Consider the following 25,658-nt stretch of genomic DNA (forward strand, 5'->3'; position numbering starts at 1 on the left):
AGCTTGAGAAACGTTAGTTGCCGTGTTCTCCAAGAGGAGGTGCAGAAATGTAAACATGTTATTAAAACCACAAACCACCAGCTATGACAACGAACCATGAAGAGATTCAAATGGGCCTATCTATATGACTACAGTTACCATCATACCCATTGTGCCCTTAGGCACATATCTAGGATCAGTGTACCTATCACAAACCCTAACTGGGACTATTAGGGGGAAAACTGACCATAAATCAGTGTCCAGGGGAAACTCCCTCCTACTCCGTTTCGACACACCAGCTCCAGGCCACATTGTAACATCCTGCTATTTCTCAGGGGTCTGCATGAACAAGGCTGTGTGTAAATTCACAGATCTATAAATCATCTGTACATGGATCCTTATATACAAAGATGAGTGAATCTACATGATGCTGAGCTCAGTCCCACCCTCAAGAACAAGCATGTAGCCCTTCTCCCCTCCATGGCAGGCCTTCAGGCCAATCACATGCTCACCGGACAATAAGAACAGTGATTGACAAGGCTATTCTGTGGCTTGGTTGGCCACTGTCCGTGTCTCCCCCTGTAGGGACTGTGTGGAATGATAAGCCAGGATGCAGAGAGTTGTTGAAAAAGGACATAGGTCTTTACTCCTCTTCTTCCTCTTCCTCTTCTTCCTCACCCTCCTCTTCTTCTTCCTCCCCCTCCTCTTCTTCTTTCTCCTCCTCTTCCTCATCCTCTTCATCTTTCAACTTTAAGCCTTCCATCTCTCCATCCTCCAACTCTCCCTCAATCCCCTCTCCATCCCCCTCTTCATTACCAAAAGGATCCTCAATTTCTTCTTTCTCATCTCCGTAGGAAGAGATGGGTGAGTATTGGGGAAGGAATAGGTGAGAGCTATCGATGGCCTCAGAGCTGGGTAGAGGGGTGCTGATGGGGCCAGAGATGGGACCAGAGATGGGGAGAGGGGAGAAAGACTCAGGGCCAGGGATAGGTTGGGGGTCCCCTGTCCCCCTTGTAGTGACTGTAGCCGCAGCACCAGCCACGTCAGCAGCAGGAGGGGGTACAACACTAGCCCCCAGGCCTGGTGAGATAGCCCCAGTGTCGGGTAGGTGTTCCCTGATCTCCCCTGGCTCCAGGGGGTCTGGTCCACAGGGGTCGTGTTCGCTGCAGGACAGCCGTCCGTCCAGCTTGGAGATGAAGAGCATGCCGTCGCGGTGCATTGTGCAGTACGAGCTGGGACACATCTCACAGAAGGAGGCCGCCTCCTTACCACACAGGTCACACTGGTGCCACGGGCACTCCCACCGACCTGCAGCACAGAGAAGGCAGTCAGACACAGTATCTCAGACAGAGGCAGTCAGACACAACTCTGCATCAGCAGTAACAGAAAAGTAATCAGCACACTGAGACTGCTAACCAGTGTTCTGACAGACGTCGAACAGTGAAAATGCATGAAATACGTCAGGTACAGTTGAAGTCGGAAGTTTACATACACCTTAGCCAAATACATTTAAACAGTTTTTCACAATTCCTGACATTTAATCCTAGTAGTAATTCCCTGTTTTAGGTCAGTTAGGATCACCACTTTATTTTAAGAATGTGAAATGTCAGAATAATAGTAGAGATAATTATTTATTTCAGCTTGTATTTATTTCATCACATTCCCAGTGGGTCAGAAGTTTACATACACTCAATTAGTATTTGGTAACATTACCTTTAAATTGTTTCGGGTAGCCTTCCACAAGCTTCCCACAATAAGTTGGGTGAATTTTGGCCCATTCCTCCTGACAGAGCTGGTGTAACTGAGTCAGGTTTGTAGGCCTACTTGCTCGCACACGCTTTTTCAGTTCTACCCACAAATGTTCTATAGGATTGAGGTCAGGGCTTTGTGATGGCCACTCCAATACCTTGACTTTGTTGTCCTTAAGCCATTTTGCCACAACTTTGGAAGTATGCTTGGGGTCATTGTCCATTTGGAAGACCCATTTGCGACCAAGCTTTAACTTCCTGACTGATGTTTTGAGATGTTGCTTCAATATATCCACATCATTTTCCTTCCTCATGATGCCATCTATTTTGTGAAGTGCACTAGTCCCTCCTGCAGCAAAGCACCCGCACAGCATGATGCTGCCACCCCCGTGCTTCACAGTTGGGATGGTGTTCTTTTGGCTTGCAAGCGACCCCCTTTTTCCTCCAAACATAACGATGGTCATTATGGCCAAACAGTTATTTACATTTACATTTACGTCATTTAGCAGACGCTCTTATCCAGAGCGACTTACAAATTGGTGCATTCACCCTATAGCCAGTGGGATAACCACTTTACAATTTTTTTTTATTTTTTTTATTTTTTTAGGGGGGTGGGGTAGAAGGATTACTTTATCCTATCCCAGGTATTCCTTAAAGAGGTGGGGTTTCAAATGTCTCCGGAAGGTGGTGAGTGACTCCGCTGTCCTGGCGTCGTGAGGGAGCTTGTTCCACCATTGGGGTGCCAGAGCAGCGAACAGTTTTGACTGGCCAGCAGGCCAGAGGTGGATGAACGCAATGCCCTCGTTTGGGTGTAGGGACTGATCAGAGCCTGAAGGTACGGAGGTGCCGTTCCCCTCACAGCTCCATAGGCAAGCACCATGGTCTTGTAACAGATGCGAGCTTCAACTGGAAGCCAGTGGAGTGTGCGGAGGAGCGGGGTGACGTGAGAGAACTTGGGAAGGTTGAACACCAGACGGGCTGCGGCATTCTGGATGAGTTGTAGGGGTTTAATGGCACAGGCAGGGAGCCCAGCCAACAGCAAGTTGCAGTAATCCAGACGGGAGATGACAAGTGCCTGGATTAGGACCTGTGCCGCTTCCTGTGTAAGGCAGGGTCGTACTCTCCGAATGTTGTAGAGCATGAACCTGCAGGATCGGGTCACCGCCTTGATGTTAGCGGAGAACGACAGGGTGTTGTCCAGGGTCACGCCAAGGCTCTTCGCACTCTGGGAGGAGGACACAACGGAGTTGTCAACCGTGATGGCGAGATCATGGAACGGGCAGTCCTTCCCCGGGAGGAAGAGCAGCTCCGTCTTGCCAAGGTTCAGCTTGAGGTGGTGATCCGTCATCCATACTGATATGTCTGCCAGACATGCAGAGATGCGATTCGCCACCTGGTTATCAGAAGTTTATATTTTTGTTTCATCAGACCAGAGGACATTTCTCCAAAAAGTACGATCTTTGTCCCCATGTGCAGTTGCAAACCGTAGTCTGGTTTTGGAGCAGTGGCTTCTTCCTTGCTGAGCAGCCTTTCAGGTTATATCGATATAGGACTTGTTTTACTGTGGATATAGATACTTTTGTACCTGTTTCCTCCAGCATCTTCACAAGGTCCTTTGCTGTTGTTCTGGGATTGATTTGCACTTTTCGCACCAAAGTACGTTCATCTTCGCGTCTCCTTCCTGAGCGGTATGACGGCTGCGTTGTCCCATGGTGTTTATACTTGCGTACTATTGTTTGTACAGAAGAATGTGGTACCTTCAGGCGTTTGGAAATTGCTCCCAAGGATGAACCAGACTTGTGGAGGTCTACAGTTTTTTCTCTGAGGTCTTGGCTGATTTCTTTTGATTTTCCCATGATGTCAGGCAAAGAGGCACTGAGTTTGCAGGTAGGCCTTGAAATACATCCACAGGTACACCTCCAATTGACTCAAATGATATCAATTAGCCTATCAGAAGCTTCTAAAGCCATGACATCATTTTCTGGAATTTTCCAAGCTGTTTAAAGGAACAGTCAACATAGTGTATGTGAACTTCTGACCCACCGGAATTGTGATACAGTGAATTATAAGTGAAATAATCTGTAAACAATTGTTGGAAAAATGACTTGTGTCATGCACAAAGTAGATGTCCTAAACGACTTGCCAAAACTATAGTTTGTTAACAATGAATTTGTGGAGTGGTTGAAAAACAAGTTTTAATGACTCCAACCTAAATGTATGTAAACTTCCGACTTCAACTGTATATATGTATGTATGTATGTATATATATGTGTGTGTGTGTGTATATATATGTGTGTGTGTATATATATGTGTGTGTATATGTATGTGTGTTATATATATATATATATATAATTTCCTGAGCTTTCTTATATCTCCTACAGACACTTCAAAAATGTTTTTTTTTTTACCGTTTATGAATGTGATATTCAATGTGTTTCTTTGGGCTATAGTAGTAAAGGCCAAATTCTATTATTGTATCCAATATTTTTTTGGTATACCTAAAGTTCAAAATCAAATAGCTAAATGAGTTTTAATGACTCCAACCTAAGTGTATGTAAACTTCCGACTTCAACTGTATATAATTCTCCAATCACACAAACCTACAGTAACAAAGAGGAAATAGAACAAACCACTACAAGCTATGATAACAACTCAATAATTTCCTCTGACAGGAACCTAACTGGGCCACTGACCTGCAGGCCTTTTGGTGAGGTTGAGACAGTCTGCGTGGTAGACCTTGGGACAGCCTGGTCTCTTACAGGACACAATCTGTCCCCCGTCCCCACAACTGAAGCACTCGTCCTCCCTCTCCTTGGTCACCTCCATCTTGTTCTTCCGTTTAGCCTGGACCTTTTTCTTCAGCTTGCGGCCCTTGTCGTCTGCTGGAGGGTTGTTCTGAGGAAGGATGAAGAGTCAAGATGTAAATAGAGACAAAGACACACAAACTGAAGATGCCCCTGTCAATCAAATATCTCATTCCCCTTGCCTACTACTATTTTGACTACTGTATCAAGTGCCCTTGGATTTGTGGAAAGAGATTTTAAAATAGCTATCAAGATTGTTTCTATTATCTCATGATGTATCTTATTCATTCTGTGGATCATGTCATCAAACCCAATAACAACATCTTGTTCCAGTGTCTCCTCTCACCTTTGGCCGGACTCCTAGGAAGCCGCTGCAGTTTGGAGCTCCACATTTACACACAGTCTTCCCATTGGCCAGACACTCCAGATTGTAGTTGAACGTCAGCTCTGTGCCTGGAGACAGGCAGAATGACCCATAGAGGACAGATATAAACCAGTATACACAACAAGTGATGCAGAGACGGACATTAACTGCTGATTGGATTTACCTATGTAATTACCTTGTAATAGACTAGTACTGTAAATATACTGCCTATGGACTACTTTGCCCTAGTAAATATTATGCAACTTCCTTTTCTTCCTTTACTGGTACAATGCAACCCTTATAGTTCTCCTGCCAATGCCTATGTAATGAAAAGTGTTGCCAAAAGTCAAAGCTTTAACATAGCACAAACTCCTCATGCCAAATCTCCGCTCACCTGCAGGGACGTCTATGAGAGCGAAGAGCCCCACACGTGTATCTCCATTCACCGTCCACTTCTGGGTCTCACAGTTGGGCTGGCAGCTGTGGTTCATGAAGCGGGCCTGATTCCCCTTCGGACCAGCGTCGATGATCCGATCCTGACAAACACACCGAAATGGACAACACTGTTCAATCATCATGTCTGCTTGGGTGTCTTTGTATTACCATGCAAAGCAGATGCAATTTTCTGAGGTGAAATACAGAAAACGAAGAGAATCCTCTTAAAACAAGAAACCAAGAAATGGTCAATAGTAGTGATAATAACTTATAACAACCAATAGCATTAAAGGTGCAATATGCAGATATCCCTCCGCCATTTCCTGGTTGCAAAAATTCTAATAGTAGCCAAATTTCAGTTTATGTGACAAAACAAGCAGTCATTGTGTACAAAATCATTGTACCATCTAAACCACTGTGAAATATATTTTCCATAACCAAAAATATTTTTTTTTCAGCTGTTTGAAACTGGTGTACAAACCCGAAAGTATAACACGCAAAAATGAAACTTAAGAACGGGAAGCATAGAATACTGCTTCTTAGACTTGCTTTCAATGAGAATGACAGATCTATAACTCACATTTCTATGTGAATTTTGTCAGGTCGCCCCAAAATGTACATATTACAGCTTTAATAACCCATGACAACTTCCTGTAGCTGGTAACATAAATCATAGTTAAAGGTCATAAGATTACAGAGAAAACTTCAGGCCAAGAGACAGTCCCATGAGAGACTTCTGACTTATTTTCTGACTCATTTACATTACATTTTAGTCATTTAGCAGACGCTCTTATCCAGAGCGACTTACAGGAGCAATTAGGGTTAAGTGCCTTGCTCAAGGGCACATTAACGTCATTTAGCAGACGCTCTTAGCCAGAGCGACTCACAAATTGGTGCGTTCACCCTATAGCCAGTGGGATAGCCACTTTACAATTGGGGGGGGTAGAAGGATTCCTTTATCCTATCCCAGGTATTCCTTAAAGAGGTGGGGTTTCAAATGTCTCCGGAAGGTGGTGAGTGACTCCGCTGTCCTGGCGTCGTGAGGGAGCTTGTTCCACCATTGGGGTGCCAGGGCAGCGAACAACTCCCAACAACCCCTCCCGCAAGAACTGGTCCCGAACCCTTCTGCAGTCCCGCAATGTTATTTTAGGTGTATGTGACCGACTTGCTTTGCAGCCCCGGTTCCAGCAATTTTGCCAACCTAGTCGAAATCAAAATGTGCAAAAAAAACTATAGGTTAAAATACCAGATATTCTCACGTGGCCCATTATCATTTACATTTGACATTTTAGTCATTTAGCAGACGCTCTTATCCAGAGCGACTTACAGTTATTTTTTAATTTTAAATTTTTCATACTGGCCCCCTGTGGGAATCAAACCCACAACCCTGGCGTTGCAAACGCCATGCTCTACCAACTGAGCTACATCATTATTATATTAGGCAATCAGTGTTATTGGGCTACATCAGCCAATAGTGTAGATGTGGTTTGAAAGAGAGTAGTTGTGGCGAAATTTAGTAGAGTGGACACTTGACTACTTGAGCTACATTTAGGAGTGGGACGATTTGCAAGCAGAGTAAAATACACGCGTTATCAATATTTATTTCCAGTCAATGTCGGAGTCTAACCTATAGCCTACCATATTTAGGAATTTAGAGACCTAGAGTCGATGTCTGCGCCCCAGCGGAAATCAAATTAGCAAAATAAATTTTAAAAACGTAAAAATCTGTCAGTTTAAGCTAGAGATATGTTTTTTTGCATTGGATGCGTCTCAATCCACCGCATCTGCCAATGTCACACTTCCGCATCTGCAGTGAAAGGTGACAGAGCTAGAGCAGTGTTTTTCAGACCATGAGACAAACCCCCAAAATCTGTCTTCTCACAAAATTGTCTGTAGAGTCCAAACAGTTTGGGCTACACACTAATATGAGACTCTCACAAACACGTACATGTCAGTTGTTTTGCTCTAGGATGCCCACAGCCCTCACAAGACTCGTCTGAAGGTCCCCCGGTACCAGTTGAAAAAGTTAATGGCAGTACAGTATATATGGAGACTGTTTAATGTAAAAAATAAGGGGTTAAATAAAAAACAAAAAAACTAACAACACATTTTTTTTTACAAATGTTTCTTGATCTTTCTTATATCTCTTAGATATAGGACAGACACGTCAGAACAAACTTCCTTTAGATTTTTGGGGGGGACTATCTGTTGTTCCATGTAGTGAATCTGTTATTCAATGCGTTTGTATGGGCTAATAGCAGTAAAAATCAAATAATTTGTATATATATATTTTTTGATACTTCAAGGCGTCTTAAAATTCTAAATCAAATAGCTAAATGATCCTTGTAGCTTAGTAGAACCCCCCCTCCTCCCCCTGCTTATACAGTGCTGTGCTGTGCTTCTCCGCCAATACAGTCTAGTCTACAGGCTATTTCATTGAGACCACACATACATGCACACTTGATCTCGCACGCCCAACAAAAGAGAAGAAATGTAGGCCACTGAAAGTACAGTCAATCAGCAAGAATTAGGCTATTAGAGTTTGTAAATATTGCAACAGAGGTGCTTTTAATACAATAGATAACAAATAGCCTACAAAACAAAGACAAACGTTTTGAAATAATCTGTCATATATTTGATAGGACCGGACAATTTGCAGGCAGACACAAATAAATGTGTTATCAATATTTATTTCCAGTCAATGTCGGAGCCAAAACTATAGCCTACCATATTTAGGAAGTACATTTTCATGGAAAGACAACTGTGCGTGCTTCTCCACCCATGCATATAGCCTACCCTACAGACTATTTAATTGAGACCACGAATAGGCGCATTTGATTTTGCACGCCGCCCAACACAAGAAAGGAGAGGTAGGCTACTGAACTTTAAGAAAAATTATCCTATGACAGTTTGTGAATAGTGCGCCAAAGAGGTGTTTTTAATACAATAGATAACACATACAAAACAGAAAGAAAACTGTTCGGAATAATCTGCGGGACCCAAAAGTATTTTCATCCCAAAATTGTCTGTCTGACCACCCGCTCCCGCCCGCAGCACGCTGCAATGCTCTCTGTCGGGGCTGCAGGATGCCTGTGGGAATGCATCTCTCTACACTTAAAGGACCAGTGCAGTCAAAAAACTTGATCTTCCTGTGTTTTATACTGTGTATATTTCCACACTATGAGGTTGGAATAATACTGTGAAATTGTGAAAATGATGATTATGCCCTTTTAGTATAAGAGCTGTTTGAAAAGACCGCCTGAAATTTCAGCCTGTTTTGGTGGGATGGAGTTTTGGCCTGCCTGCTGACATCACCAGGCGGTACATTAGTTAATAGACCAATAAGAAAAAGAGTTCCAAACCTCTCTGCCAACAGCTAGTTTTCAGTTTTCCCCTCCCCACTCAGACCACTCCCAGACAGTCCTAGCAAAATTATTGCTTGAGAAATTGCTCTTTGCTAAGAAGCTATTTTTGTTTGCTTTTGACAATTTTAATTGAAAACAATCACAGTAAGGTACTAAAATGTTACCCAGAAATGATTTGATATTGCGATAAAAACAGCTGCATTGGACCTTTAAGTCCTGACTCCTGAACCCCACCTTGTCCAGAGTCAGCATGTAGAAGTTACAGATGTCGTTATCCTGGGCGTGTTTGATCCTGGCCCGACACTCCTCCTCATCGATCACCTCTCCTACGTACTCATTCACAAACTCCCCCTGAGAACACACAACCATGACAGTCAGAAGGAGAGATACAGTGGAACACTCATTCTAATACTAATCATCAGGGGTGAAAGTAAGGTGGTACGGTCTGGTACGGCGTCCCCGGCAAAATAAATAGTGGGGGTACGCTGTAACGGTAAAATGTGAGCCTATCACAATTAATACAACAGTCCCAGAAAACGATAGGCTATTACAACATGATTTAACATTACTGTATGTCAGCCGCATGACAAATTCGCGAATTGACTGTATACGCTCCAAATTGCGTTGTGGTTCGAGGAGAACACTTACATTTAGTCAAGGCAGAGATGAGTGGCCGAGATGCGGAGATGAGTGGCCGAGACCGAGGCGCGCGTGGACTACAGTGGATGCATCAATTCAGGCTACAAGCGTAGGCCTAATGACAATCGCAGAATGTAATCAATACATGTACTGTAGGTGTTTTGTAACTGATGTCTCTTTCCATTCATCAAATTGCAGGTGCACAGTGCACTGTTGGGGTTTGGATGCTGAAATTATTTGGTGAGTGGACAAATGTTTCAAGTTTCAATGTGCTTGGGTAGCCTACAGGAGTGCCTTTGTTAAGTGACTGTTTGACAATCAGCTGAAAAAATCATGATTGGTTGTGTTTATGCCACATTAAAAGGCATAGGGGGCGTGTCCTTAAGGCTAGGGGAAGCTAAGTTTCCCTAAAGTAAATGTTATTAAATTGACATTATATAGCCTAATTAGCTTACTCCTGTCTATACAGAAATAAATAAAATCATTCAACATAGGCTACTACACCAGAAAGCATGATTTGGCCACAGATGACCATTAGCTTAAATGTTTTAAATCACATAGTCTACAGTCGGAAGGGCCCGCAATTTGGGCAGCGCGCACTGCAAATACCAAATAGATTGTTGAGTTGCGAATGTCAGTGAAAGTCAGAGAGACCCAGCCAGGCATATCGCAATATTTAAAAATACAATCGCGGAAAAGCTGTTTGGAAAGCAAATGGCTATTGCTGTAAAGAGATGACAATGAAAAGACTCCAATCTGTCTTTATCAAAATTCTTAACTTAATTGATCGAACAGTAGCCTATCTTATTGGCACCAGCGGAGAACATCAGCCATATCCCCGGTGAGTGTGCATATTCACTGTCTTTATCATTGGGTCAGTGCTACTTTTGTTTGTTTTTGGACAATCATTTCCTCCTCCAGGTTAGATGGATGTCATAGTGTATTTGTGTCTCCCCTTTTCGTAGGCCGATTAAATGGATCAGACAACATCGTTTTTATTGATCTGTTTGTCAGTGTCAGCAGTGTACGCTACCCTGTCATTTTTGTAGTATACTTGGGTGTCCTGTACCGGTAAGAAATGAAATCTACTTTCAACCCTGCTAATCATTCTACTACTCAAAGATTGAACTCTTGGATTTGACTCTTGGATTCATCTGAGAACTCTCTTGGGCCTAACTGACTTTTGAAAGGGTAATTTACATGTAAAGATCATAGACAGACTTGTGCAAATCAATATTTCAAAGCCATGATGGCTATTGATGAGAGGGCTTCGTCTCTTTATAGTTTCATGATTAGATTAACATAGCACTGATTACCATTTCAAAAGTCATTATACTTGATCTTTACATGGCGATGATTCCTTTAACAGCCAAAATATTGTGTAAATTTTTTAGAAAAAAAGTCTGCTGGGACTTAAATCTGTCTGGATTGAAGAGGAATCAAACAAAGTCCCCTTTCAATTCCATAGCTTTTTGAAAATATAGTTTTAGCCCCAGGGGATACAGTTTCATGGCGGCACATTGATCTCTACTTAATTTACTCTATAGTTGACATGTTTTACCTTCTTGATGTCGTGGGCACAGCGAAGGCCCCAGCCTCGTGCCAGCGTCCTGAAGATCTCCACCTGGCTGTACTGGCGCTTGGTGAAGGCCTGGTTAAGGCAGCTCTCCCCCGCTGGGCACACTTGGGGGTGGCACTCGTACATCAGCATGCGGTTGATACACTCAGAGTCAATGCCACACGGGTTCTCGTCCGATGCCTTGCAGTTACAGCGCGGGATCTCTGATAGGTCGGCCGTGATGAACTGCACCTTCCCGATTGGCCTATTCACCTGAGGGTTAGAAGAGTGATGTCAGAGGAATTAAGATGTCAAGGGGATGTTCTAATACTTCTACAGCTCAAAACTTTAACTTAATGTATACATTTTATGTGGCAAGAGGTGTGGCAGTTGCAGGACCTTGATGTGTCTGTATGGAGGGGGTTTCTTGTCATTCCTCCTGTCCTCCTGAAGCTGTCTCAGTTCTTTCTCTGCCTGCAGTTCCAGAAACCTATTAGCAGCTTCCTCCAAAGCTGGGGAAAGATTAACATTAAGTCAACAACAACCTTTTTAATTATATTTTGTGGAAAGTAACTATTTTTACGGGGGGAACAAATAGTTACTTTGGAGGCGACTACAACTATTTGAATACAGATCCCAAAAAAGTACTACTTTTAAACTATCTGAATACAGATCTCATAAAATGACTACTTTACAAAACTATTTGAATACAGATCTCAGAAAGTAACTACTTTTGTAAACTATTTGAATACAGATCTTTGAAAGCAACTACTTAAAAAATATATTTTAATACAGATCTCAGGAAGTGATCACTTTTCTGAAACTATTGGATTGGCCGCCTTCAAATAATGGCAGGGCTGTATCGGGAAGTGCATGTTGAAGATAGAATGAATAGAGCACACACAATCTCCTATACTATTCCCAATCTGTCTGACGGTCATATTTGATCTACACAATACATTTCTATCTGAACATTTTGTAAATGTCCATTTTCCTGAATGTCCATTGCCCCAGGTGTAAATAATCAAGTCAAACCAATTAACCAATTATATTTTGTACAGATAAGTATGAATAAGTCGTGACGCTCAACTAGTCGTGACGCTCAACATGCCACTGAAAAGGTCGAAAGCTGCAATTCATTTTATGATACCTGAAAATACTGCAGAGGTAGGCATATGAGGGTAAGTGTTCTTGTTTCAAACACACACTACACCATCTTTAAATGAATAGTTTACTCAGAATCAGGGGCGCAACTTTGGTTTTAGAAGTTGGGGGGACATAATAATAATAATAATATATATATTTATTTTGTTGTCAGATAAACACTCCAAACTGCCTACCCGACCGATCAGAGGTGTCCACATGGTCCTAAAGCACACCGTTGCCTCGTTTTGTATCACATTCCAATGATAAAACTGGGGGGGACAAAAATGCAATTTCAGAATGTGGGGGGGACATATTCCCCCGGTCCCCAGTGAAAGTTGCGCCCCTGCTCAAAATACAAACTAACATGATTTTCAAACCTTGGCTGTAGTTGATTCAAGAAGGCATTTTTAGCCATATTTTGTTACACTTAATATTAAACTGTTATTGTGCCTGTGTAATAACACTGTAATTACCTTTGGAGTGACATTTTATTAGCATGTTGTTACACAATACTTTGGTAATTGCATTTTAATTCCTCTTGTAACTGCTGTACACAAGAGAAATAGTGGCTGCTCCTTATTCCACTTATGTCATAACTCCATTATTATGAAATCTGTATTTATTTTACCAAGTAAGTTGACTGAGAACACATTCTCATTTACAGCAACAACCTGGGGAATAGTTACAGCGGAGAATAGATTAATGAGCCAATTGGAAGCTGGGGATGATTAGGTGTCCATGATTGGGAATTTAGCCAGGACACCAGGGTTAACATCCCTACTCTTATGATAAGTGCCATGGGATTATTTTTATAGGTGCATTTTCGTGGAACAGTTTCATTTCAATAGTAACATATTTGTTTCTCAAAATCATTGTCACGTGGTTAATCAAACAAATTTGAATTAAAATTAAGTTAAAATTAAACTAAGGCGAGAGCCCCAGCTTCTGCCATATGGACACATTGATACATTGTGATCCACTGGCGGCTGAAGAAATGAGCGCATAGAACTCAGAGAGCCTATAGGCCAACGCAGCAGTAGGCCTATAACTTCCATCATCAACTAAGTAAAATACAAAGGCCTAAAGCCGACAAATAAAAACAGTAGAAAATATCCTGATGAAAATTATTTATATTTCAATCACATTCATCTCTCTACTCTGCCTGTCTGCCTCCCTTTCTATCTGTCTTGACTTTTTTGTTGTTGCCTGTTTTGCATGTTATTTTGGCATTAACACTGTACGTGTCACATATCAGTTTGCAAACAATGAAAAAATATGATAATAATTTAGTTAATAAAGCCCCATACAAACATGGTCTCTTTTTTGCTTTCTTGAGTAAGGCAGCTCCAAAATGCAGGTGTTTCAGCCTAGCTCAGTGCTTTCTGTGGTGGTGGAGCAGCCAGTGGAAAATACGGAGCGGAAAATACGGAGCGTAGGGGTTGGTAATGTTCTCTAGTTGCACCATTATTGGCTCAGTGTTCTGTCACACATGGGGACACTACGCCTTGCTTGACGATATTTCAGTATTTGTCTTTCAGATAAATGAAGAATTCCAGAGGCTCACCACAAAGCATCTTGAGCCAAGGTTTATGGCCATGTTTGACCAGGACACCCCTAAGCTGCTGTCCTTATTCCATTCCAAGGGAGGAGCACTTGGACACAGATTGCGGGTTGTGCTGGATGTCCTCCTCCAGGTAAAGTATTCTCAGGAAAATTCACTGTTTTATATTTAGCTGGCTGATGTTCGGTGCTGCAATTTAAGCCACAGGCCCTGCTCTGCTACCCAAGCATTGTATGCTTTTTAGTAATATAGGATACTTGGATCGGTGAATGCATAGATTTCACTCTTTCACATGCACAGATTCAATCCAATGAGAACAGTGATTTTATTGTAAATCAGGGTCATGATGTGAGTTCAGTGAGGAATTTTTGTTCAGCGTTACTGAGCAATTAGCAATTAATGGTATGTGGTTTGTGTTGAATACCTCGTTTCAGAACCTATTGACAAGAGAAGTGGTTTTATGTTGCTTGATTGACTACCTGGCTGAAGATGGAGGTGACCTCATTAAAGACTACCATGTGGGGGCAATAAAGTATTTTCTGACCTGAATATTCTATCACCTGTGTGTGTGAGAGAGAGAGAAATAGAGAGAATGTTAACTGCATTCTGATAAAAAATAAGAGCATCTCGTAATCCAGCTTGATTTAAATTTCCATGTAAAATTGTTCCCAACATTGAAAGAATGTCTGTATTTTTGGGAATTGTTTTTTACAGGAAGCTGAAGGGGGTGATGTCCTGCTGGACCTTGCACAACATGTCATGAAAATCTATGTAATCCAGAAGGAGGGTGCCATGGCGAGTAATGGTCCAGAGGAGATAGGCATCGTCCTAGAGGGTGTCTTAAGTGATCACCGGTCTGGGCAGTGTCGCAAAGGCTTGGTGCCATTCTTCTTTGGCATGACATATGCTCTGAATCTCAGCTACCCCAAAAAGCTGAATTACACGTTTGAGACATTCCAGAAACTGTTTGTGGAGCTGGACTGCTCAAAGCTCACAGTCAAGATGACAGTCCTCAAAAACAAACTACTGTCTTAAGCAGAATGACAGCCCAGAGGACAATTGTCATAGACTGAATGTCAGGGTTACTTTGTAACACATTCGTAGTTAAACGCTGAGGAGCCTCTGGAACGTTTCTCTCCCTTCATTTCTTCTGGTAGCAGGTCAGGAACGGTGTCCTCTACCACAGGCCTGCTTCTGTGCCTGTGGCACAGAATCTGTGCTGGGACCAGCCTCTGCCTACCGGGGGATGGTCACTGAGAGGCGGGACAGGAGCACATTGCGGTCTGGGACCCCGTCTCCGATCGGCCCGCTGCAATGATCTAGGCTAAATAAGTTAGAGGTTAAGGAAGACACTTTTATTCTTCAAGGTGTGATTTAAAGGTTCACTGCCACGGTATTTAAGTTGTGTTTTGTATACAAAGATACAAAATAGGTGTTTTTAATTAAGGATATCATTGTAAAATGTCATGTCAATTTTGTTCCCATACGGTTGATGTTTGAAATACTGACATTTGAATCAGTTTTACAATTTTTAGGTTTCATCAAGGTAACAACATTTTACCACAGGTATTTTAAAAATTCTACCAGGGTCTGTCTGCACAGTATGGTTGTTATTACCTCACAATGCTACCTGCATAACTGATAGTCTACCTGCAAAACCTTGTAGTTTATTTTGAACAGATTTCTATTGGGAACTTTTATGGGAACTTTTGAAAAAAGCTTCTAAACTAGACAATTTATGGTTTAAAAAAAATATTACAAAGGTAATATAGGTGGCATCCATCGGCAGGGTTTGTGAACAGAGAAATGTTATAGGAAGAAACTAGTAAAGGTGTTTAGATTAAATAATTATTGGGGTTGTCATCTCTCTTTTTTTTGGGTGAAAAATATCCCACAGTGCAAACACAAGCTATTTGCGCCTCCATGAGCCCCCATTTTTGTAGTTATCCATGCAGTTGAAGCTCCATTCTATCTCTTCTAAGTAGATGGTTCTGCCCACAGATATCCTATACTAGCTAGTGTTCTAGTTCCTAATTCTAGGGTTTTGGCTACCTGCAGCAATCAGGACGTACCTGCAATGTTGATTGCAATTCTGTAATTTGTCAACTAATAATTTGAGAATCATTGCTGCTGCTTTTGAACTGTTTAATAAGAGCTGTTTTGCAAACCGTTTATGTTTAAATAAATGGTTTTCCTGGTGTCCTGATACCTTTTCTCTTAAGTGATCTGATCGAGTAAATCCAAAGTAAATATGTGAACCTTTCTGAGTTGGTCTAAATTAATATATAATGTAACAATGAGTATATAATAGAATTAATCATTCAGTTAAAATAACACAATTTCATGGATCTATTTGAGTTCAATCAACTTAAAATAATCATTTTATTTCTATCATCTTTACTAAATGTATTTGAACACATCTAAACAACTTACTCAAGCTTATCTACTCATAGAAACAAGCGAAAATATCTACTCAATAATATTACATGTCATTTTGTTGCCTATAATATTTTGAGTAGATTCAACAAATAATTTTTTACAGTGTAGCAAGCTAGCAGTCATCATCATGAATCAAGTCGACAATCTACTGGAAAATCCTTTTAAATCCTTGTCATATGAAGAGAAATAATGAAGAGAAATTATAGATAAAACGTATCGGTGCTCATCGGCCATTGGACATTACACAACAAGTTGGAAAACGCAAATTCAATAATGAGTGGTTTGGAAGGAATCAGTGGCTAACTGCAAGCATTGCAAAGCAATCACTAGCCTGCTATTCAGTGAGTGGGTGTGTGTTCCCAAGTCTGGGTTTAAGGGTCTCTTTTCCAAGCTTAAAAGGATAAACATTCAACATTGGCCATGCTGTCAATCCAGCATGACTTCTGCCACGCTCAAAACAACTGGAAACCTGGAACTGGGAAATCTCATACTTCAGTGAGTTCAAGACAACTGGGAACTCGGATAAAACTAGCTCCGACTGGGAAAATCCGGAAAATAGTTTTAAACGGTCATCCAACTCCGGAATTCCAAGTCGGGATTCCACCTACCTATTCAAGTGAGCACAGCACAACAAGGTGAGTCCAAAAATGTATTGTAAATATTGTATGCTGCTGCATAAATGATGTAACATGCCAGGGAGCTATGTATACTGTAGCTAAGAAAGTAATACTAAGTGTATGTTGTGTAGTAAGCTGTTAGTAGCCCATGTGCCTCACCCTAATAATTTGGTCCCTTTTCCTCTTCATCATTTAGCCTACTGTTCTGACTTGGTGGTACACATGTAGCCTATAGCCTGTTTTAGAGAAATGTCATCATTAAATACTGGGGATAATACTGTAGGAATGGCCCATGTTCTGAATTCTGTTGCTGTACATTACAAAAGTGCTGAACAAATGGTTATATTGACTACGTCCGTCCTAGCTCGCTCATTAATGTCTTAATTGAAATTACAGATTGCCTCTTATATGCTCGTTGCCCCCTTATGCCATAGTTTGTTAGTAGAAACCACATTTGTTTAAGCTAGTTAGCCATATCAGCTATGTTTTTTTAAAAGGCAATTAATGAGGCTGAATGAACTGTTTCGCTGCCAGACAAGGCTCCGCTGATAGCCATGTGTAGCAGTGGTAAGGTATTGGGACTGCTGTTGGGACTCTGCTGTTGGGACAGCTTTATGTAGGCCCTAACAGTTTATGGGCACCGTTTGTCACCTCTATATTCCAATTAATGTATTGTTTAGTGTTGTGTTGTGTTGTGTTGTGTAGTGGCTTTTCTGGCATGCATCTAAACGTGATTGTTTTTGTTTGCCCCACCAAGATTGACATGCTAAAATCGCCACTGCTTGACTTGAGCTATTGCTAGTGAAGTGCAACATTGTATAAAATCATCAACTGGATCAGGCCCAGAAGCTGTTGCTAGCAAACTTGCAACATTGTATCAACTAGCCTATTCCGGGCCGCAGAGTTTCCCGCGCCAGTGAGCTCAGGACAGACAGCAGATTTTTTATGACATTTCCACTGGATATATGGGATCATCAGAGCATGATATTTTGCTCTTTCACACCGAGGCTTGGTGATTATCGAGGCCAGGAGTGTTGGAAAGATTTTTCAAATACTGAGGAACTATCATTTGCAATGGATGTTAAAAAAACAGACTTCGTTTACAATGTATGAGTTGAAGAAATAATTACTGAGAAGCTCTAACTTATTAGTGGTGAACGTGGTGAGTTAAGACAATCAGAAATCAGACATTGCTAAATGGGCACTTTCCTACATTTGCATGCAACAGGCCAGGTAGGCCTACTTCTATGCGTGCTCAGGCATGCGCGCTCCCTCAACGTTATCAGGACAGAGAAACCAGACACATGCTCATTGCTCACGGAGGACTCCAAACAAAACACAATGAAAAGATTGACAAAACTTGTAATGGTTATGAAATAAACCAAAACTTGTTTCTCACAAGTGTAGCAGGTTGTGACCTCTGCAAACAACGTTTCCACTCCGAGAATGAGAATGGTAAATGACTGTAATTAATACATGCATTAACAGAAATGTATATAACCAAATGACGAGGGATTAACGGAACATTTACTAGGCCTACTGGTAACATATATAATGGGGAATTGATCAACAATAAACCATCAACCATCAATTTACACAATGAAACAATAAATGGGCAATAATTGGCGTGAGACAACGCATTCTGGAGAGCTGAGTGCATGCATTCTGGAGAGAAACACGCCATATCTTTGCCACATACCCTTCCCCTTCTTCTTGTTGCAACATTTAAAATTATACTCAAGACAAATTATCCTCACACATATGTCATGACTCTCCTGACAGTGGATTAAAGGACCCATTAGCTAGGCAAATGTTTGAAGATAGCCAAACCCCCTCTCTCCCACAGAAGAGGGGAAGGGGGGCTGTGCTGGTCTTGACACCTTTACACTGGGTCGTAAATTTAAGCAGGAGAGAAACTTTCTCTCTCTGCCTTTCAGTATCCACCAAAGGAATGCCTTTGTCTAGAGAGAGTGTGGCCCGCCTAAAAACTCTAACGTCAAAAGATTGGACATTGGAACGTTATTTCTGACATCCAAATGTTTGGAATGGTCAGTGGGGATCTAAAGAATACTCATGTCATATTGTTTAATATTTTGTGATGTCATTAAGGACGGTATCAAGAAATAAATGTAACTCGGAAAGTGTACATATTCTACTTGTCAAGTTTACATCTAAATGTTGTATAAAATATATGATTAAGTATGAGAGTATTTTGGTTAAGTTAGCAATGTGATTTTAGCCTTCTAATTAGATAATTGTTTTCTCATTAGAACGTTTTCCCAGTCAGTAACCACGCCCAAGTGAGCACAGACATTGTGTCGGCATGATGGAACGCCCCCATTTTACCCGAGTATAAAAGCCTTGGTAACGAAATGTACCTAGGACCAGAAAACGTGAGAGTGCGACTGCACATTTAGAATGGTTAGAACTTTGAATCAGACACCAGGAAGTGTGGAGCTGTGGCTACACGGCTTAAAATGGTTAGACCAGAAAGACCAGCCGACGTACAGCACGAGCTGGACATGGCAAATAGTTGAACCTCTACAGACCAGAAAACGTGAGATTGTAGTCCACACGTTTGAAATGGTGAGAAACTCTGAAACTCTCAATCTCTACACAAGAAGAAGAAACTCACTAGACCGTAGCATTACCAGTCTGCAGCTGGCATGTCAAGTAGTCTAGAACTTTCACTAAAGACACGTGTTGGGAAGGACAATCCCATCTCAGACAACTGTTGGTACATCTGAAGTATCTATCTAACAAACACTCCATTCGAAAACAAGCCGAGTCTCACCGAAGTGGGATAGGACACTCAAACCCTTTTTGAGAAAGTGGTTCAACAGAGAGATGACGATCAAGGACAACTACGCGTAAATATATATTGCATTTCTAATCCGAATGAGCGGTGGTTAGGATACTAAGTATTAATATTTCTGATTCATCAATAAGGTTAGGGTTCTTGCAGATATCAAGGAGTATGCGACGTTCAGAATGAGACTGATGAGGTAATGATTAATAAGTGACTGTTATCGAGATATATATCTATAAATCTTCCAAGAGTTTAATTCGGGAGATGGTAACTCGTTAAACAACTTTTCCCGTGGTGGCCCAAATTCCTAATGAGTTAATTGTTACATGATTCATTTAACCAAGTAACAATTATACATAGTTAATTGATTTGATAAATAAGTCATCACATTAATGCAAGTCACGTCACGACACATAGTTGAGATGCTTTTCAGTGACAGCTGCAACTCAATCAGCTAGACATATTGACATGGGCGCTGCCCAAATTGCGGGATTCCCAATTAGGCATAGGCCTACAAACTTGTGATTTGAAACAATCCACAGCTATTTAAAAAATAAAAAGCTAATGATCCTATGTGGCTAAGTCATACTCTCTGGTGAAGTATTTTGAATGTTTTTATTTAGACAGGAGTAATTATATAATTTTGCAAAACATAAATGTACTTTAGGGAAAGCCAGCGTCCTAACAGTGCACTGTGCACCTCCCAGTTTTCCTTTCCAGGCTGAAACCTGAGATGTGATGTGAAGATGGCGAAGTAGTGCAGTTCTGTTTTTGTCGTGTGTCTGTAAATAGCCTGTAAATACCCTGTTTTTTTGTATTTTTCGTACATATTTCCCTATCAGACTTTTCATCCTTCTACAAAATATACTTTCCTGCAACCCGCCTCACTCAATGTGGAACGGATTCTATTATTGACTTACCTTTTATCTAGAATCTCCAGTTGAAACTAGCTAGCCAGCTAGCCAGCTAACTAGCTACCTGCTATTAGCCACAGTTAGCGGTATTTCACCCAGAACATTGGATTTTTTTCTGCGGGATTAATTAAATCACTGGATATTAATCACTGGATATTCGGCCAGTCTGCACAGCGCGTTATCGACCCAGAACATATCAGTTTTTCTGCCGGAATCACTGAATCACTGGACCTTTAACTCCGGATTCATCGCTACCAGCTAGCTTCAACTAAATGGACGCTGTGGTCTGGCTAATCATCCTGAGCTAGGCCCATCTCCCGGCTATCTACCTCTCTGTCAACCGGACGGGACCACCTAGTGTTGACACGGAGCCCCGCCGATCCAACACGACTGGTTTGCCGACGAAATAGTCTGATGTGGTTTCAACAGGCTTCCCGTTGCGACGACCACGAAGATCCATCTGCCAGCCCCGGCCCGCTAGCACACGCAAACTACAACTGTGCTCCCTGCTATCTGTGCTGAAGCACCAATTTGAACTGCTCTCGGACTCACATATTGCTGTTCACTGGACCTTATGATCACTCAGCTGCACAGCTGATGCCTGCTGGACTGTTCCTTTACACGGTACCCTGTCCTGTTTATTCTGTTTAGTCTTAGCCCAAACGTTATCGCTATTTCCAGTTGTGTCTTAGCTCTCTCTAATAACACCTGTGACTGCTTTATGCCTCTCTCCCATGTCAATTATGCCTTGCCTATTGCTGTTTGGGTTAGTTCTTATTATACAATTTCACTGTAGAACCCCTAGTCCCTCTCAAACTGCCTCATATAGTTCCTTTGTTCCACCCCCCATACACGCCGAGACCGGCTCAATCGGTGCCTCCAATGACGCTATCTCTTTCATTGTTACCCAACGCTTAGGGTTACCTGAACTGTACTCATATCCTTCCATATCCTTTTCTGTACATAATGCCCTGAATCTTTTCTACAACGCCCGGAAATCTGCCCCCTTTATTCTATGTACCCAACGCACTAGAAGACCAGTTCTTAAAGCCTTTAGTCGTATCCTTATTCTAGTCCTCCTCTGTTCCTCTGGTGATGTAGAGGCTAACCCAGGCCCTGCAGCCCCCAGTATCACTCCTACTCCCCAGGAGCTATCATTTGTTGACTTCTGTAACCGTAAAAGTCTTGGTTTTCTGCACATAAATATCAGAAGCCGCCTTCCTAAGTTTGAGTTATTCACTGCGTTAGCACACTCCGCCAACCCTGATGTTCTAGCAGTGTCTGAATCCTGGCTTAGGAAGGCCACCAAAAATTCTGAAATTTCCATCCCCAACTATAACATTTTCCGTCTAGATAGAACTGCCAAAGGGGGGTGGAGTTGCAATCTACTGTAGAGATAGCCTGCAGAGCTCCATCATACTATCCAGGTCTGTGCCCAAACAGTTTGAGCTTCTACTTCTAAAAATCCACCTTTCCAGAAATAAATCTCTCACTGTTGCCGCTTGCTACAGATCCCCCTCAGCCCCCAGCTGTGCCCTGGACACCATATGTGAATTGATTGCCCCCCATCTATCCTCAGAGTTCGTACTGCTTGGTGACCTAAATTGGGATATGCTTAACACCCCGGCCATCCTACAATCTAAACTAGATGCCCTCAATCTCACACAAATTATCAACGAACCTACCAGGTACAACCCTAAATCCGTAAACATGGGTACCCTCATAGATATCATCCTGACTAACTTACCCTCTAAATACACCTCCGCTGTCTTCAACCAGGATCTCAGCGATCACTGCCTTATTGCCTGCGTCCGGACTGGGTCCGCGGTCAAACGACCACCCCTCATCACTGTCAAACGCTCCCAAAAACACTTCAGCGAGCAGGCCTTCCTAATTGACCTGGCCCAGGTATCCTGGATGGATATAGATCTCATTCCGTCAGTAGAGGATGCCTGGTTGTTCTTTAAAAGTAATTTCCTCTCAATCTTAAATAGACATGCCCCATTCAAAAATACAGAACTAAGAACAGATATAGCCCCTGGTTCTCCTCAGACTTGACTGCCCTTGACCAGCACAAAAACATCCTGTGGCGTACTGCATTAGCATCAAATAGCCCCCGCGATATGCAACTTTTCAGGGAAGTTAGGAACCAATATACACAAGCAGTTAGGAAAGCAAAGGCTAACTTTTTCAAACAGAAATTTGCATCCTGTAGCACTAACTCCAAAAAGTTTTGGGACACTGTAAAGTCCATGGAAAATAAGAGCACTTCCTCCCAGCTGCCCACTGCACTGAGGCTAGGAAACACTATCACCACCGATAAATCTACAATAATCGAGAATTTCAACAAGCATTTTGCTACGGCTGGCCATGCTTTCCACCTGGCTACCACTACCCCGGCCACCAGCTCTGCACCCTCCGCTGCAACTTGCCCATGCCCCCCCCGCTTCTCCTTCACACAAATCCAGACAGCTGATGTTCTAAAAGAGCTGCAAAATCTGGACCCCTACAAATCATCTGGGCTAGACAATCTGGACCCTTTCTTTCTAAAACTAGCCGCCGAAATTGTCGCAACCCCTATTACTAGCCTGTTCAACCTCTCTTTCGTAACGTCTGAGATCCCCAGAGATTGGAAAGCTGCCGCGGTCATCCCCCCTCTTCAAAGGGGGTGACACTCTAGATCCAAACTGTTACAGACCCATATCCATCCTGCCCTGCCTTTCAAAAGTTTTTGAAAGCCAAGTCAACAAACAGATCACCGACCATTTCGAATCACACCGTACCTTCTCCGCTATGCAATCCGGTTTCCGAGCTGGTCATGGGTGCACTTCAGCCACGCTCAAGGTCCTAAACGATATTATAACCGCAATCGATAATAGACAGTACTGTGCAGCCGTTTTCATTGACCTGGCCAAGGCTTTCGACTCTGTCAACCACCGCATTCTTATTGGCAGACTAAATAGCCTTGGTTTTTTTTTAAATGACTGCCTCGCCTGGTTCACCAACTACTTCTCAGATAGAGTTCAATGTGTCAAATCGGAGGGCCTGTTGTCTGGACCTATGGCAGTCTCTATGGGGGTGCCACAGGGTTCAATTCTTGGGCCGACTCTTTTCTCTGTGTATATCAATGACGTCGCTCTTGCTGCTGGTGACTCTCAGATCCACCTCTACGCAGACGACACCATTTTGTATACATCTGGCCCTTCATTGGACACTGTGTTAACAAACCTCCAAAACGAGCTTCAATTCCATACAACACTCCTTCAGTAGCCTCCAACTGCTCTTAAACACTAGTAAAACTAAATGCACGCTCTTCAACCGACGCTGCTTGCACCCGCCCACCCGACTAGAATCACTACTCTCGACGGGTCTGACCTAGAGTATGTGGACAACTACAAATATCTAGGTGTCTGGTTAGACTGTAAACTCTCCTTCCAGACTCACATTAAGAATCTCCAATCCAAAGTTAAATCTAGAATCGGTTTCCTATTTCGCAACAAAGCCTCCTTCACTCATGCTGCCAAACATGCCCTCGTAAAACTGACTATCCTACCGATCCTTGACTTCGGCGATGTCATTTACAAAATAGCCTCAACACTCTACTCAGCAAATTGGATGTAGTCTATCACAGTGCCATCCGTTTTGTCTCCAAAGCCCCATATAATACCCACCACTGTGACCTGTACGCTCTTGTTGGCTGGTCCTCACTACATATTCAGTCGCCAAACCCACTGGCTCCAGGCCATCTATAAATCACTGCTAGGCAAATCCCCGCCTTATCTTAGCTCATTGGTCACCATAGCAACACCCACCCGTAGTCTGCGCTCCAGCGGGTATATCTCACTGGTCATCCCCAAAGCCAACACCTCCTTTGGCCGCAATTCCTTCCAGTTCTCTGCTGCCAATGACTGGAACAAATTGCAAAAATCTCTGAAGCTGGAGACTCTTATCTCCCTCACTAACATTAAGCATCAGTTGTCAGAGCACCTTACCGATCACTGCACCTGTACACAGCCCATCTGAAATTAGCCCGCCCAACTACCTCATCCCTATATTGTTATTTATTTTGCTCATTTGTACCCCAGTATCTCTATTTGCACATCATCTCTTGCACATCTATCATTCCAGTGTTAATACTAATTGTAATTATTTTGCACTATAGCCTATTTTATTGCCTTACCTCCATAACTTGCTAAATTTGCACACACTGTATATTATATGTATTTCTGTTGTATTTTTGACTTTGTTTTGTTTTACCCCATATGTAACTCTGTGTTGTTGTTTTTATCGCACTGCTTTGCTTTATCTTGGCCAGGTCGCAGTTGTAAATGAGAACTTGTTCTCAACTGGTTTACCTGGTTAAATAAAGGTGAAATAAAAAAAATAAAAAAATAAAAATGTGTATATAATGACGAGATGCTCACGTCTCCGCCTTAACAATGAGAGTCGTTGTCCCAAAGGTGGGAAGGCAGACGACAAGCTTAGGTCTGCATATTATGCCCATAGAAACGCATTGGGCTTATTCTGGACAGATTTTGGCAAGAGTGAGCCCTCTCACTTCGCCTCTTCCTCTCTGCTGAAACTTTCTCACCGGAGAAAGCATCCGAGTGAGCGAAACAGCGCCCCTCTGTCTTACTATATGTGTCTAATCCAGTCTGGACAGAAATAGTATGACAAGCCATACTCTTTTGGTCCAGACAGCATCAGATATGTATGGTCTACACATAGTGAGAAAGAGGCCGTGTCTTGCTAGAATTGACAGTTCATGACGCTTTTGTATTCTGATAATGGAGTTCTGATCATGGAATTCCGAACACGTAATGCGTTTACATTTACATTTAAATGTGTCCACCATGTCCACATTGTGTCCATTCCCGCGCTATATTCAAATGCCAGTATGCATTCTACAAACAGTGGAATAGGCAAAACAACAGCTGATGGCAGTATCTAACTACTGTAGCTAAGTAGCCAGCTAAGCTCTGTAGCTAGCCAGCAAGCTAGCTAGTAACGCTAGAGGGATTGCAAACGAGTTAGCATAACTCTTGCCAAACAAAAAAAAACGTTTTTCTAAATATTAGCTAGCTGGCTAGCATTTATGAGGCCAGCAAACACGTTCCCCCCACCCTAGGAATGTATTTCCTCCAACATTATAATGAAAAGGTGCCTCTCGGTCCCAAAACACACGTTTTCTGGAGACTTGTGGGAGGAGTGCTGTATGCGCTTTCGGTAGCCTGACTGCATCCAGACTGAGGAGAAATCCCTGACCACCTCCAGAAGTGG

At 42.3% G+C, this 25,658-nt stretch overlaps 1 protein-coding gene across 1 annotated transcript in view; it reads right to left on the minus strand.

The window, feature by feature from the left end:
* Positions 1-694: 694 nt before the first annotated feature.
* The window catches only part of LOC121578879 (histone-lysine N-methyltransferase NSD2), a gene marked incomplete at its 3' end in the record, with an annotated part of 42,623 nt that continues 17,659 nt past the window's right edge, over positions 695-25,658 (minus strand). Inside the window, exons 17-23 of the mRNA XM_045224617.1 lie at positions 11,292-11,404; positions 10,896-11,165; positions 8,930-9,046; positions 5,290-5,431; positions 4,878-4,984; positions 4,421-4,622; positions 695-1,287 (exon numbers count right to left, since the gene is read on the minus strand). Coding sequence (XP_045080552.1) covers positions 695-1,287; positions 4,421-4,622; positions 4,878-4,984; positions 5,290-5,431; positions 8,930-9,046; positions 10,896-11,165; positions 11,292-11,404 — 1,544 coding nt within the window. The remainder of the gene's footprint in view (positions 1,288-4,420; positions 4,623-4,877; positions 4,985-5,289; positions 5,432-8,929; positions 9,047-10,895; positions 11,166-11,291; positions 11,405-25,658) is intronic.

Source organism: Coregonus clupeaformis, chromosome 13, assembly GCF_020615455.1.
Source record: "Coregonus clupeaformis isolate EN_2021a chromosome 13, ASM2061545v1, whole genome shotgun sequence".
Lineage (NCBI taxonomy): Eukaryota > Metazoa > Chordata > Actinopteri > Salmoniformes > Salmonidae > Coregonus > Coregonus clupeaformis.